Consider the following 14,888-nt stretch of genomic DNA (forward strand, 5'->3'; position numbering starts at 1 on the left):
GGAGGGGCTTATCTGCATGACGTGTAAGAGTGCGCAGGAGGTGGGCTAAGCCATTAGCCACGCCTTTTATTGAAATCAACTAATCTACACGTCTTACCGCAGACCTGTCAATCATCTGTCACATCCTACAGAGATGGATCTTACCTCTGACCTGACTGTGCCCTTGTTGCTAGGTTACCCCTCACATCCCGTTTTTGCTTTGCATGTTTCCTTTTTAAACATTTGAACAAGTCTGACATCATATCCTGTTTTCTTTGTTACTTCCTATTGAGAGCCAGAAACTTTCAACAACCAAACTGCACGTCTTTATTATAGCTCTAGACCACCTGGTCTCTACTGGTCTAACTGGAACAACTCTGGCTGTATGTGGCTCTGGTCTCTACTGGTTTAACTGGAACAACTCTGGCTGTATGTGGTTCTGGTCTCTACTGGTCTCACTGGAACAACTCTGGCTGTATGTGGCTCTGGTCTCTACTCGTCTAACTGGAACTACTCTGGCTGTATGTGGTTCTGCTCTGTACTGGTTTCACTGGAACAACTCTGGCTCTGTATGGCTCTGGTGTTTAGATGAAAAAGTTCAACTTTATTTACAAAGACGACTCGTCAATAGTCCAGAGCTTGGTCAGAGTCATGATTTTTTGGGACTTAAAGGGACATTCCCGCTTTTCTGTCTCGGCCACGATCAGGAGAGAGGGTTAGCCTAGCTTAGCGCAAAGACTGGACGCAAGGGGAAAGTGTTAGCGTAGTTAAGGAGAACAAACCTTTGTCTGATTGTGTTGAGCGTCTGGCCGCTCTGGGCTTCCGTAGCGTTGCACATGTAGTGGATCTGGTTCAGGTTGATGTGAGACAGTTATATGTTAGTTTGTGTTGTTTCAGAGAATTCTACTGATTTTAATGTAAACATCAGATTTTATTGTAAAACAGTAAAACCTTTAAATTGTGATGAATAGTTTGTGAACACACACACACACACACACACACACACACACACACACACACACACACACACACACACACACACCTGCTGTCCTGTACAGACTGGACTCTACTGGACTCTGCTGTGTTCACTGTGGCTTCTGTCTCTGTTCTTCTGTATTTATGAAACTCTTTCTGTTATTGTTAGTTATCAACATCAGTATTTATAAAAATGCTCCAATAAACTATTACACTACCAAACTGTTGCTATGACAATAAGTGACACCTCAGCAACAAGCGGTCACACACAGTTACCACTCGTATTACTGAACCTCAGCGCCCCATGGTGTGTGAAACCTGCCGGTGCAGCTTCATGTCGGCTGACTGGCAGACAGACAGGTGTGTAGGCAGAGAGCTTTTATTTATGATAACAACGCAGTGAGACTCAGAGCTCCTTCATGATGTTTAAACAGGAAGTGGTGTCACTCTGTCAGGCCCTCAATGGCTCGTTCCAGCGGGTCGACGGTCCAGTACTCGTGGTTCCAGCCCAGGAACCAGCCGGTGAAGGTCGGCGGTTCAAATCCCTGTTTTACCATCACGGTGGGGGTGCGAGGGTCTCTGTCAGCTGGGTCGCTCTCAATGTACCTGAGAGCTGGACACAAACAGTTAGCTGTTAGCATCCTGAATCACTTAGACCAGGTTCAGTTTGTGAGAACATGTGAGCCCAAAGACCAGGATTAGGAACAGTGACAACCTGGACTAAAGTCCTTCCTGAGTTCTCAGTAACTGCTAGTTAGTTTCAAACTAGTGATTTACTAAATCACCAGTAAAAGTAAGAGATGTTTCAGCTAATAAAGACTTTCGTCAAGTGTAAATCAGTTGCAAAGTAACATCTGTGGTCGCGTCCAATCAGGACGCATTTGACGATGTAAACAGATGTAAACCTGCCGACAGGTGACATGTCCGTTGTTCAGTTCAGCTACGCAGCCGTCACACCTGCATCTCTACGCAAGAGCTAGTTTGTGATGTCAGACCAGGTTTAATTCAGTGTTGACGTAGTGAACTTATGAACAGCTGTGACCCACAAAACACATCAGAAATCATTCTTGTCTGTTACTTTACAACAAACAAGAATATTTTCTGTTTAACTCCAAGAGAAATAAAACCCATCAGCAGACTACTTCATCTTCATGTTGAACTAACATCTAAAGTGCTTCACAGACATAGACTTCTCATCAGTCCTGGACTATAAACCTCCGTCAGACACTGGATCATGTTAGAATCACTACCAGGTTTCTTCTGTTCCACATCAGATCCTGAATACGAACCAGGATTCGTCATGAGACTTGTGTTCATGTGAAGACACTGATTGGTTGATGTGATTCTGGTGAGGTTGAATTGAACTAATAAAATTAAAAGTATCAATCGATTATTTGACGATGAAAAGATGATGATTCCATCAGGAGCCCAGAGGATGTCCAGAAACAGCTCCTGGTTTTAGACTGAACTAACTTCATGTTTTGTCTCCAGAATAACACCTAAGGCACGTTCAGCCCTGACAAAACGTAGCAAAACATTTATTTAAAGGGAAGCGGTGGTGCGTTGAAGGCCCTGTTGAATCACCAAGTGTTGCAGCTACGGCAGTTGAGAATTACTATAATTATTATAATTATTATTTTTATTATTATTATTATTAATAAGTCCATGATGTTCGTCTTGACTACCCGTCTGTCAGTTAGTCAGACTCACTTCCTGACTGTCTCACCTGATGCCGCCGCCTCCACCTTCTCCTCCTCATGAGCCTCGTTTCCGATCCAAACAAACACCTGCAGGAGAACACAGGAAGTGAGACGACAGAGAGGACACAGGGGTAGGACATGTTACCATGGTGATGGCAGGAGACTCACCTGGTCCCAGGTATCCAAGATCATGACATCATCAGGTGCGAGGTCATCCTGCGTCAGTTCACCTGGAACCTCCTCCATCTGAACACACACACACACACACACACACGCTGTAATATTCTTCTTACTCTGATGTGTTTTTCTTACAGGTAATATATTATATACTGATCAGTTTATTTACAACCAAACTGAACACCTTAGTGACCCTTTAACCACCTGCAAGAGACCAAGCAACTGCCTTTTATCACCATTTATATAGTTACATAGCAACACCCAAGCAGCCACTTTAAAAGTGCAAGTAACCACATAGCAAGTCATTAGCAGTGTTTGCTAACTAGCACACATAAACTGAATTAATTTTAAAGTTAATGAAGTTAAAATTAATTATCAGTTGGTGACTAGTTAATCATTAAGTGTGATCATCAGTGTTAGCCGTCATGTGACCAGGTCATGGGACCAGGCTGACTGACAGACAGACCAGGAAGTTTCCGGTCTTGTTGGAGCAAGCGAACAGGCGAGGAGGATGAGCCTCCATCTTGTTCTTCAGCTGTGGAGAACGACAGTAGTCCTCCTTCCCCCCCAATGCATCCCAGAATGCATCTGTAACCACACACACACACACTCCGATCAGGTTTTAATGGAGTTCAGCTGGTTTAAATATTTTTGTCATTGTGGACCCATCACCCCACCCCCTCACCTTCCTCCTCCCCCTCCTCCAGTGGGGTGGGGGTCACCTGCAGGAGCCCAGCCAGATGCTCAGCTCCCTGGGCTTCAGCTGAGCTGCTGCTCCTCCCTCTCCACATCCAGGATCCAGAGGAGGAGACCAGGACAAATACATCACTGGAGTTCAGACTGGAGGAGGACGGATCCACCTGAGGAGGACAGATAACCAGAGTCATGGCTTAAACTGGTTGAACAGGGATCCCAAGCACGGGGCGTTTAGGAACCAAAATGAGCGAGGGGCGTTCAGGAACTGTGACCATCTCAAAGACTAAAATATCCTGCAGCCTGACCCTAACACAACTCAGTCTCTGTATGGCTCTGGTTTTCTGTCTCACCTCCACAGCTCTGGTGTCTCCAGCTGGATTGGCTCGAACCTGGAACAGGCGGGTATCTGCCACCTCTGATTGGCCGTCCTCTCTGGAAGTCCCACCCTTGTACACCACCATTGGTTGGCCCCCAAACAGGCTCATGAGGTGGGCAGGCTCTTTTCCCTGAACCACACGCACCTGCAGACAGACAGTCATCAAAGAGGGACGCCTTCATGCTCAGAGGGTTAAATTCAGTGTCCAGGTATATTCAGAATAAACTGGGTCCAGTGTTCCCAGTTGCTGTACCTGTACAGCACCCCCTCCCAGTTCATCATCCAGCTGGACAGCCAAGATGGCCGATGCTCCAACCTCATCCTGGCTAGACTCCGCCCCCTGCCTGGAGATATAGATAGAGAGAGAAATACAATGATAAAGATTAGGTTTTCAAAATGAAAACACCCGAGGGAGCCCCTCCTGTGCTAACAACCTGTGTGTCATGTCTCGTCATTTACATTAAGTTACCGTTTTTGTCTGGTTTAGTCATGTTGTCTTATTTCCTGTTTTATTTTGTAGTAACTGTGTTCCCTCTCGTTTCAGACCAATTGACTTCCTGCCCTCATGTTTCCCGCCTTTGTGATTGTCAGCCCGCCCTGATTGTTTCCACCTGTGTTCATTCACCTCTTGCGTCTCCCTTTGTCTTGTGCCAGTTTGTGTTGTCCTTCATGCCATGTTTACCAGCTGTAAGTCCGCGTCTTGTTACCCTGTTAGTTCCTGTGTGAGTTGGTTCAGTGTTGTTGTTATTTTCTGCTGTCTAGATTTTCCCAGTTTTGTTCCTCCACTTGTAGGAGTGATTTTCTGTTGTTTACTTTGTTAGTTTTAGCTCCTTTGTTTTCTTGCATTTTTGTATTAGTGTTTTCCTCTGTTTTTTAGGAGTGATTTTGATTTATTACTTTATAGAGATTTCTTGCCTGGTCAAGCTTCTTATTTTGTTATCAATATAGACTCTTTATTTGTACTTTGTTTGAGTCGTGCGTGTGGGTTCATTTTTGCCTTGCCCACTCATGACACTGTGGAGGTCTTCATGGGTCCTAAATGTTTGACCTAAACTGGACACATGAAGAACAGATGTGAATCCAAGGACCCCCAGATTTTTATTTATGGAGGACAGCTCACAAAGTTCTTCACAAATCAAATATTTTATGTTATGATTAAAAGATTCAACTCAGAAACATGTCAGAGTGGAACGTCTTACCACATGTAGACGATGTGACCCCGTCTGTGGTTGTGTTGGTACTGATACAGGATGATGTAACTGTCTCCTCCATAGAACTGACCAAAGACTGATGGAGACACTGGGACCTTGTCTGATCCTTCAATACGCCAGACCTACAGAGAGACAGACAGAATGAATACCATAACATCTTTACCATAAAACTACAAATATTTTGTTTACAGTGGAAAAACTGCATCACCCATGAGTCTTAGCTACACATTCAATTCAATGTTATTTATATAGCACCAAATCACAACAAAAGTCATCTCATGACACTTTACAAACAGAGCAGGTCTAGACCGACTCTTTATAATGTTATTACAGAAACCAACAGGTCCCAACAGGTCCCACATGAGAAGCACTATGGCGACAGTGGCAAGGAAAAACTTCCTTTGGTTTCCATGGGTTTGAAAAATCCTGATGGTTGTTGTTGAATCCTGGTGGGATCCACCTCCTGTCAGGCAGACCTGGTCCCACCCTCACCTGTTTCTCTCCGTCTCCTCGGTCCACCATCCCATGCTGCGCTGCCATGGCTTCTGATTGGTGGAGCCTCGACACGTCAAACGGAACCTGTCCAATCACAACAGTTGGTTTACAAGGCAGGTTTCCAGTTCTCTGGACAGTCAACAGTTTGGTCCTGAACCTGAGTGGTTTACCTTCTCTATCTTTGAAATCTGATTGAATACATAGGCTGTTCCCATGCCAACAGTGTCGTCAGGGTCCCTCCAGTTCTTAAAGAACTGTTTGAAGAGCGGAGTCTCCCCGTGCTCAGGAAGGACCTGAACCTGTGGGGGGACGACCAGGTAAGACAGTTGAAACAGTAAAACTCTACCAGCTCCAATTTACGTGTGCGCGCGTGTGTGTGTGTGTGTGTGTGTGTGTGTGTACGTGTGTGTGTGTGTGTGTGTGTGTGTGTGTGTGTACGTGTGTACCTGTGTGTATGTTGGGTACTTCATCTTGTGGATGAACTGCTCTGAGCTCTTCAGAACAGCGTGACGCTCCTCAGTGTTTGCGTCCTTACCTGCACACACACACACACCACCATCATCAGCAGGTGGAGACATTATAAAAAGGATAGGTGAGTGTGACCTTCTGTACAACGTGTACACAGGTGGAAAACAAGCACCCCCTCTGACTGACCAATCAGGTTACAGACTAAAGCTCTTCAGAGGAACCTGAACCAGGTTTTACAACAGAACCCAGTCTGAGCTGGTCTAACTGGTTACAGACCAGTTTGGTTATAAACAGAACACAGTTGGAACCTTTCCAGACGTAGATGTTTCCATTGGCTCCGTGGTCGAGGATGAAACATTCGCTGGACTGCAAAGCATCCTGGGAGAACGGATTCTGCTCTGCAATCATGGTAACCTCTATGTCACCATCTGCATCGGACACCTGACAGACAGGTAGACAGACAGACAGGTGAACACTTCCTGCTGCTACTTCACAATTAAAGCCTTTTTTTTGTTGTGAAGGAGGAGCAGTGACATCATGAGCGGCCACATGGAGCTGATTGGATGAATACATCATCCAGGTGAGAAACACCTGTACCAGATGTTACCAGTACTCAGTCTGGGAGCGTTACCTTGTAGAGTTGTGCCAGTTTCCTGTTGGAGGCATCCATCTTGGTATCATCACTATGAGCTTCAGGCAGCTCTGGCTTCTCCCCGAGAACCTGAACACAGAGGTCAGAGGTAAAAGGCCCCCCCTCTTTTCCATAGTTCATACAGAGTGATGAAGGAGACAGAAGATCGGCATCATCACCTGCTCAACATAATTTCAGAGGATCGAGGTTGTTCAGTAGAAAAGTACATAAATAATAAACATTTATTTATTTGTGTCTGCTCCACAGACATGAAAACAAACGGGAAAAAAATATGAGTCGGCGTGTCGACCTCCAACTCAACGAAACATCAATTGAACCACTTCCTCTCGGTTTCTGTCTGTTGGTGTAAAACTGAACGTTAACATGTTCAAACTGTGTTGAATGGATTTTAAACTGGATGTTATTCAACACTGTTTCATTTGTGTGTTTCATACTCGGTGATTGCTCGGTATGTTTTTTCTTTGTATTTGTAATATCGCCTCATGTAGAGGCAGAAACGTTTAATTATCACTATTGATTATTGTTATCAGCCAGGTGTTGCTGATAACAGAAGATGTACTTCTGAGGGTACGAACCGCTGCTTCTTCACTGATCGAAGGAACAATTTACTGTCTGTTTCTTTAAATTTAAAAGTTGGCAGCAAAGTTCTGAAGTCAGAGCTGAGTGGATACAACATACAATCTGTGGTATATACACCATGTAATATACTTATATATATACCATATCATATACTTTTAGTATATGTGGTATTAATATATAGTATTTGTGGTCATGTGACATGCTCTGCTTTTGTCATCACCTCCAGCATCCTCTCTGGCTCCGCCCCCTCATCACAGATCAGCAGCTTGGCCCGCCCACACCGCTCGTTGTCACGGATTCCCTTCGACACCTGTCAATCAATCCAACAGTCAGTCGGTGACATGACACGATCGTGTGATGTCACTGAATGATTATGTAATGAGATGATGTCACCACTCACCATGGTGGCCTTCAGCCTCTCAAAGCGGTTGCTATGGGAACCAGACCACTGGATTATTTCCTGTGGAGAGAGAGTGAGACGGTCTTATTAATATAATATCATACTTTATTCGTTGATTATATTTTGTAGCATTAATATGAATTTAGAAAGTAATTAGTAACAGTGTGAAGTAAAAAGTATAATGTTTCCCTCTGGGATGAAGTGTAGTAGAAGGAGAAAGCATAAAATGGAAATACTGAAGTACAAATAACTACTAGTACTTAAGTACTTAAGTACAGTACTGACTTCTGGGGGTAACTTTCTTCAAAACTGCTAGAATTAGGTATATATATCTATATCTATCTATATATATCTCTATATATATATATATATATATATATATATATATATAGAGAGAGAGAGAGAGAGAGAGTATTTACTTTTTAAATAGGCATTTCTCTGCTCGACTGTCTGCTGTGATTGTTTGTGCTGTTCCCAGGTCTGAGAACTGCCTCTGGCTATGCCTCCTCGCAATCTCTGGACTTCCTTGCTCTCACAGAGACTTGGATCACACCAGTGGACACCTCCACCCCTGCAGCCCTTAATTCAAACCATACACCCCGGCCTGTCCACTACGCTCTGCTGCCACCAATCGTTTTGCTACTCCCTCAATACATCCCTGAGGGAGAACATGTCCCACCCCATGCAAGACACTCTGGCAGCACTGGGCAGCTCCTTCAGGGACAGGCTGCTTCACCCGCGGTGTGTAAAGGAGAGACACCGCAGGTCTTTCCTCCCTGCTGCTGTCAGGCTTTACAATCAGACCTGCTCCCAGTAGACCTGCTCCCAGTAGACCACACACACCGGAATGGACAATCCACTTTCATGCAAAACAATATTTTTGAATGTATAACAAATGATGCAATATCTATATCTCTCTACGTGCAATACAGTATAATCCCTTTACCTTTATTTCTATTTATCCTGTATGCTGCTGTAACAATGCACATTTCCCCACTGAGGGATTAATAAAGGATTATGTTAGTTTATCTTATCTTAATACAAGGGGGGCCCAGCTACTGCTCAACAAAATCTGTTAGCGATCCTGACTCCACAAAGTTTCCTTTCAACATCAGGACAGCAGAAACATCTTCTGTCACAGAAAGCTCACCTGTTCAGACTGAAAGCTCACCTGTTGAGATTACCTTGTCCCATAAAAAAATCGCATTGTTTTTAAGTGCAGTACTTGAAGCAGTTGAGCTTATTTGATGAAGTTGATATAAGTGATGATTCTTGTAATTCCTGAGTTGTATCCACATGGTTGAAATGCACTTGTTGTAAGTCACTTTGGATAAAAGCATAAACTAAATCAATGTAATATAATGTACTTGAATAAATGTACTCACCTCTCCCAGGTCCAGTATAAAACTGTCTCCCTGGTTGAAACTCTCCCAGCTGACAGGAACCTCCGTCGCCCTGACAACACGTCGACCTTTAACCTGCAACAGCCTCTGAACCTCCACGTCATTGGTCACCACGTGTTTGAACCCAGAGGCCACGCCCCCTTTCTGTGTGAGCGGAAGTGATGCCATCAGTGCCAAAGACTGAACTAGTATCAGAGTGGTGACTCTCTCAACAGAGAGGATCTTTGAGTCAACACAAGAAATGATTTGCATTTTTACTGCAGTACTGCTAATAATAATTATTAAGTTAGTTAAAAAGTGAAGTAAAGAGTAAACGTAAAAGTTGAAATGATGAGACTACTAACTAACTAACTAAAGACTAAAATAAAATAAGTCTTTCCATGATGCGTGATGTAAAATACACTACAGTAGTATTGGTAGTATTGGTCCTGTATTTACCATGTACTTGAGTCCGGTTTTGAAGTACCCGGTGAAGGTACGGGACTCGTGGCCCTGGACTTCACGGTACTGGACTGGCGCCCCCTGCAGGAAGTCGTCCATTTGCACCGCAAAGATGGCTGCCGCAGCACTCTCATCCTGAGAGCACTCTGAACCTGCAGGACAACAGTTACATCACAATTAGCTGTTGAGTTCAAACTACTACTACTAGTATTAGTACTATATTGTAGTACGTGTGGAGGTCGAAAGGCTCAAATCAAAGTGTTTAATATGACCAGGGGAGGCCCCTATGGCTCAACTCTGGGGCCACTTCTGTTTTTCATTTATATTAATCTATAGCACTGTTGCACAGGAGGTAAAGCAGAGTAGAGCAGGTTGGGGGTTCAATCTTCTTGAAAAGAGCCTCATAAGTGAAGTTCATTTACCATATTCATAGTGTCAGTTTAACTTTCTCTTTATGTAGAAGATACTGTTATTTACTCTTCTGTACGGACTCTTGATGAAAAGTAAGACTTTAAGTCATAGTTATGACTTTTAAGTAAAATATCACTTGAAGACTAGAAGTAAGGAAGTGACTGACTTATTATAGTCATAATCTATAATATATATATATTTATATATATATATATTATATAATATATGTATATATACATATACATATTCACACTCACATATGTCAGTATTAATAGTGCATGATATATTGCAGTACCTTGCCAGTAGTGCAGGTCGTACTGCATGTTTCCTTTGCAGTTCTCTGTGCTGTGGAGAACCAGGTAAGCGTCTCCACAGTAGAACCCCCCGTACAGACTCTTAGGAACAGGAACCAGCTCCATGTTCTCCACCCGCCACACCTGAAGCCCCGCCCCCTGACCCGCACGCTCAAATTCTGGATGGAAACCCATGATGTCACCTGCAGGGGGCGGAGCCACAAAACACCTGAACACTGTGATGTACTTAGATGTCACTTTCTGAGTGACTCATGTCTGATCAGAGTGACATGTTGGCATCAGTATATGTGTAAACTTTGTCTGATGTAACTTTTGATTAAAATAGAATAAATAAGGTTTTGTTAAAAAGGTCGGTGCAATAATCAGTCTGTAATTTCTCTGTTTTGTTTTCTACTCTGCTGTTTTATTGGGAGTCATTTGCATTTTTATTTGCGTTGTTTTTTACTAAATTGTTTGTTTATTATTTACTTTATTAGTATTGTTAATGTTATTTATTTCTTCTTAGTTTATTGACGTGTTCGTCTGTCGCACGGACAAACAACCGAGTGACTCATCTTCTCCAACACAACCATCTTTGCAGCAGCTGAGAGAAGCAGGAAGTGACTTGCCCAGTCAGACAGACAGGCAGACATACAGTTTCAGGCTGTTTGCAATGAGATTTGAAACAGGAAACAATGAAAAGACAGTAAACGTCTCATCAGGGGTCTCAGTAACAGAAGCAGGAGGTGAACCTTTCACGTCATTTGAAACTGTTTCTGTTCAGTAATTCAGCCTAATGAGACGAGACACACACATGATTCATTCATGAGAGGACAAACAGTGACTGGCAGTGATGATGATGACAATGATGGTGGATGAAGAGTTTCTAGAGTAAAAAACTACAAACTTCATCTGTTTTCTGTGTTTTTTATCTGTTTTAACAAACATTTGTTTCTGGACCGAAGACGGAATCAGTTTGAACAAAAGTCAGACATTTGGTTTGATTTTCAATGTTTACAAACCAAACTATGAATCAATGAATTAAAACACAGATTGATAATAATATAAATGAGCAGCGAGAGGAGAGAGATGGAAGATTTAAAGGGAATTTATTTTTTAAAACTCACCGTCAGTGTTTGTTGGACGCTGCTGGATGGAAAGTGTTGCAGACGAAGGCTGAGCTCCACCTGAGACACTGACAGAGGGGAGGGAGGGGCTGTGGGGGAAGGGCTGCAGGTAACTCTACCTGTCCAACCCCCCCCCCCCCCCCCTTTGCAGCAGAGCGTCACACCCAGCTGCTGCTAAAACCACACTGACGGCAGAGTGTTACATAAATAATGATCATGTTAAACCACAACACTGGCCCAAGGACACTTCCACATGTGGACTGGAGGACCACCTGAGCCACAGTTGCCCCTTGCATGTTGAATGCATATGTGGACAATGACGGTGAGAGAGACAGAATGAGGAACCAGTCGAACTGGCCAACGCCCAGCCTGCAAAGACGCAAGACACCAGTTAGATGGCTCTGCCCATCTCTACCTGCAGGCAACCTGCAGGGTGAAAAACAGAAGCCAGCTGCACTCTCTATGCGTGACCTCTTCAGTGTTTTATGAACATCACAGTGTGAAGATGGAGTCCGGTGGTCCTCAGGGTCATCACAGAGCCTCCAACATGGCTGCTGGGTGCTTAGTTCATTCTTATTTATATAGCTCCAAATCATAACAGATGTTATCTCAGGGCACTTTTCATAGAGCAGGTCTAGAACGTCCCCTCTATAATATTATGTACAGTTGTGATATGAAGAACCTGGTTTGATTCTCTCAGCCAAACTGTGTTAAAGCACCTGTCACCCATCAGCTGCAGCTCAAAGTGCCTTCCAGTCATTTCTGATGGAAAAACAAAACCTTTATAAGAAAACTACATTTAACACTGAGCTCCATTATGAGTTCAAACACGTCTCATAGTCAAATATGTGAACAACTCCCGGCAATCACCCCAACCCGTTTGCACAACCAGTCAGAGCTGTAAACTGGTATCTAAAATATAAGTCAGTGTGCGGATGAAAGTGAAGTTATTAGTCAATAAAACGATAACTGAAGGATGTTCAGTGTTCAGAGCTGTAAAACAACATGAAGGGAAATGAGATGAGATCTATGCTGTTGTAAATATGTAAATACTCTGCAGTAACACAGCATCAGTCTGCTGTTATTCTGTACTTTTATTCCCTCTGAGTAGTTTGGTTCTTTGTCTTGTTTAAAATACTGTTAATGGCAAATAAAACAGTTATTACAAAGAATTGGGGGGAAATGTCACACTGACACAGGATCAGTGGTTAGTAATTGTTGAAGAAATGTTGAGATGACAAGAAGAAGAAAAATGTCAACTTTAAACAAAACACAATAGTTTTTTGGTACGGTTATTATTTAGTATTGAAAGTCGCTTGCCAGTAAAGATTACTGTGAAAAAACGTAGAAAAGGTCAAATAAGAGACTCATAATGATCATAGAAAAGATGACAAACACTGTGAGTGTGGTGACCTCTGACCTGTCAGAGCTATTTTACACTATTCTAGTCTAGTCTCATACACATACACTAGTCTCATAGAGGACAGTGGGTCTACTGGTCAACCAGTTGAACCAGTGAGAGCTGAGCAGCAGGTCTGTGAGTCAACACAATACATTACATTTAAGCTTTTGTCCAAAGCAACTTACAAGAAGTACATTCAAAGATGAGAGAAGAAGAGCTCGAGATCAAAATCAGCTTTATTAGCCAACTATGTGTTCACATACAATTTTTTTTTCAATTTCAATTTTATTTATATAGCGCCAAATCACAACAAGAGTCATCTCATGACACTTTACAGATAGAGCCGGTCTAGACCGACTCTTTATAATGTTATGACCAACAGGTCCCACCATGAGAAGCACTATGGAGACAGAGAGACAGAGACAGACAGAGAGACAGAGAGAGACAGAGAGTGAGAGAGAGAGAGAGAGAGACAGACAGACAGACAGACAGACAGAGAGAGAGAGAGAGACAGACAGACAGACAGACAGACAGACAGAGAGAGAGAGAGAGAGACGGACGGACAGACAGACAGACAGAGAGAGAGAGAGAGAGAGACAGACAGACAGACAGACAGACAGACAGACAGACAGACAAAGAGAGAGAGGCAGAGACAGGCAGAGAGACAGAGACAGACAGTGGAGAGGAAAAACTTACTTACAAGGATGTACATATATATATATTTTTTAACAATATTTTTATTGAATTTTGTATTAATTTCACACATACAAATAGACCATAACAACAATAATAATTTAATTAAACAATGAAACATGTAGTCAGCATTTCACATACTTCATATAGCTAACAGAGAAATACAATAAAACACATCAGATAAGAATAAAAAGAAAGAAAAAGAAAGATAAATAAATAAAGGAAAACAGAGAACAGAAAACAACAACAACGTAGTAACACTAAGCAACACAGCAATTTCTAAATGACTTTGAAACACCTTAATGCCCAAGAAACGGTTTTCACACATTTTCAAATTCTCCTGTCCTCCCTTTGGTTATATAAGTCAGTCTCTCCAAGACAATACAAGATGCCGTCTCCTTCACCTGTTCATGTATCGGAGGTACATACATTGTCCTCCAAGGTAAAGCTGTCACCCTCCTTCTGGCCTGCAGGAGTCCAAAGTCAACTAAAGTTAACTGTTCTGAACTAACAATAAAGTTCTCTGCATATATACATAGTACGCACAGTTTTGCTTGGTGAGGCACCTTCACTCCAACAGTCTCACATATAGTCGGAACAACTGTTTCCCAATATTTTCTTAATTTTGGACACAGTGAAACAAAGTGTCTGGGACGTCAGGGGACCAACGGTTCAGTTTGACAGGGGTAATGTCAGTTCTCATTAACCATTTGTATTGTAATAATTTCATTCTCGTATTAATTGAGAATGCCATTGCCATTTCCCAATCAGCCTCTTGTATGTCATCTTGAAGATCCAGTCTCCACGCCTCTAGCCTGTCAATGATGGATTCCTTATCATGGCATCAAAGCCATATAGAAGAAAGAAATCTGACTCTGACTCTACTCAGTCCCTTTAGATTTAAAAGTGTGACATTCTCAACATGTGACAGTGGTGGTTCAGATATTATATGCTTATGTTTTGATAATATGAAATGTCTCAATAGCAAATATTTAATTATTTATATTTTTTAGGAATATAGTATGTCTGACAAAACTGTTCAAATGTAAGAAGACTGTCATTCATATAGAGGTCCTCTATGTTCTGCACACCTTTGTCTGCCCAGACTCTGAAACCATCATCTGCTCTTCCTGCACTGAAGTAGGTATTGCCTCCATATGAGGGAGAAGTGAGAAATAGGAGGAATAATATCTTAATATGTTGGTGGGCTTTATACCAAATGTCAATATTTTTGAGGAAAGGGTTCTCTGTTGCTCTTTTCAAATGTTTTGGGCCTGCAGAGTATAGAAATAGCTTTAATGGGAGGTTTGGTACTGATGCCTGCTCAATATTCACCCAGGCTGGAAGAGCCTAGCTGAGCAGACCAATAATACCATTTGAGGTTTGGGAGCCGTAGCCCTCCCCTTTCAT

General features: G+C 42.7%; 1 protein-coding gene across 1 annotated transcript; it reads right to left on the reverse strand.

Annotated features, from left to right (window-relative positions):
* Window positions 1–1,317: 1,317 nt before the first annotated feature.
* Window positions 1,318–11,432, reverse strand: LOC139283626 (gelsolin-like). The gene is made up of 19 exons (XM_070903629.1): window positions 11,384–11,432; window positions 10,259–10,459; window positions 9,550–9,704; window positions 9,094–9,255; window positions 7,709–7,768; window positions 7,529–7,618; window positions 6,709–6,798; window positions 6,386–6,518; window positions 6,056–6,144; window positions 5,780–5,908; window positions 5,607–5,693; window positions 5,103–5,236; window positions 4,157–4,247; window positions 3,878–4,048; window positions 3,517–3,691; window positions 3,298–3,419; window positions 2,823–2,900; window positions 2,681–2,741; window positions 1,318–1,567 (listed from the first exon to the last, which is right to left on the reverse strand). The coding sequence occupies exons 2-19, from the start codon at window positions 10,449–10,451 to the stop codon at window positions 1,398–1,400; spliced, it is 2,190 nt and encodes a 729-aa protein (XP_070759730.1). The 5' UTR covers window positions 10,452–10,459; window positions 11,384–11,432; the 3' UTR covers window positions 1,318–1,397.
* Between the last annotated feature and the right edge of the window lie 3,456 nt (window positions 11,433–14,888).

This window comes from Enoplosus armatus, chromosome 4 (assembly GCF_043641665.1).
Source record: "Enoplosus armatus isolate fEnoArm2 chromosome 4, fEnoArm2.hap1, whole genome shotgun sequence".
Classification (NCBI taxonomy): Eukaryota; Metazoa; Chordata; class Actinopteri; order Centrarchiformes; family Enoplosidae; genus Enoplosus; species Enoplosus armatus.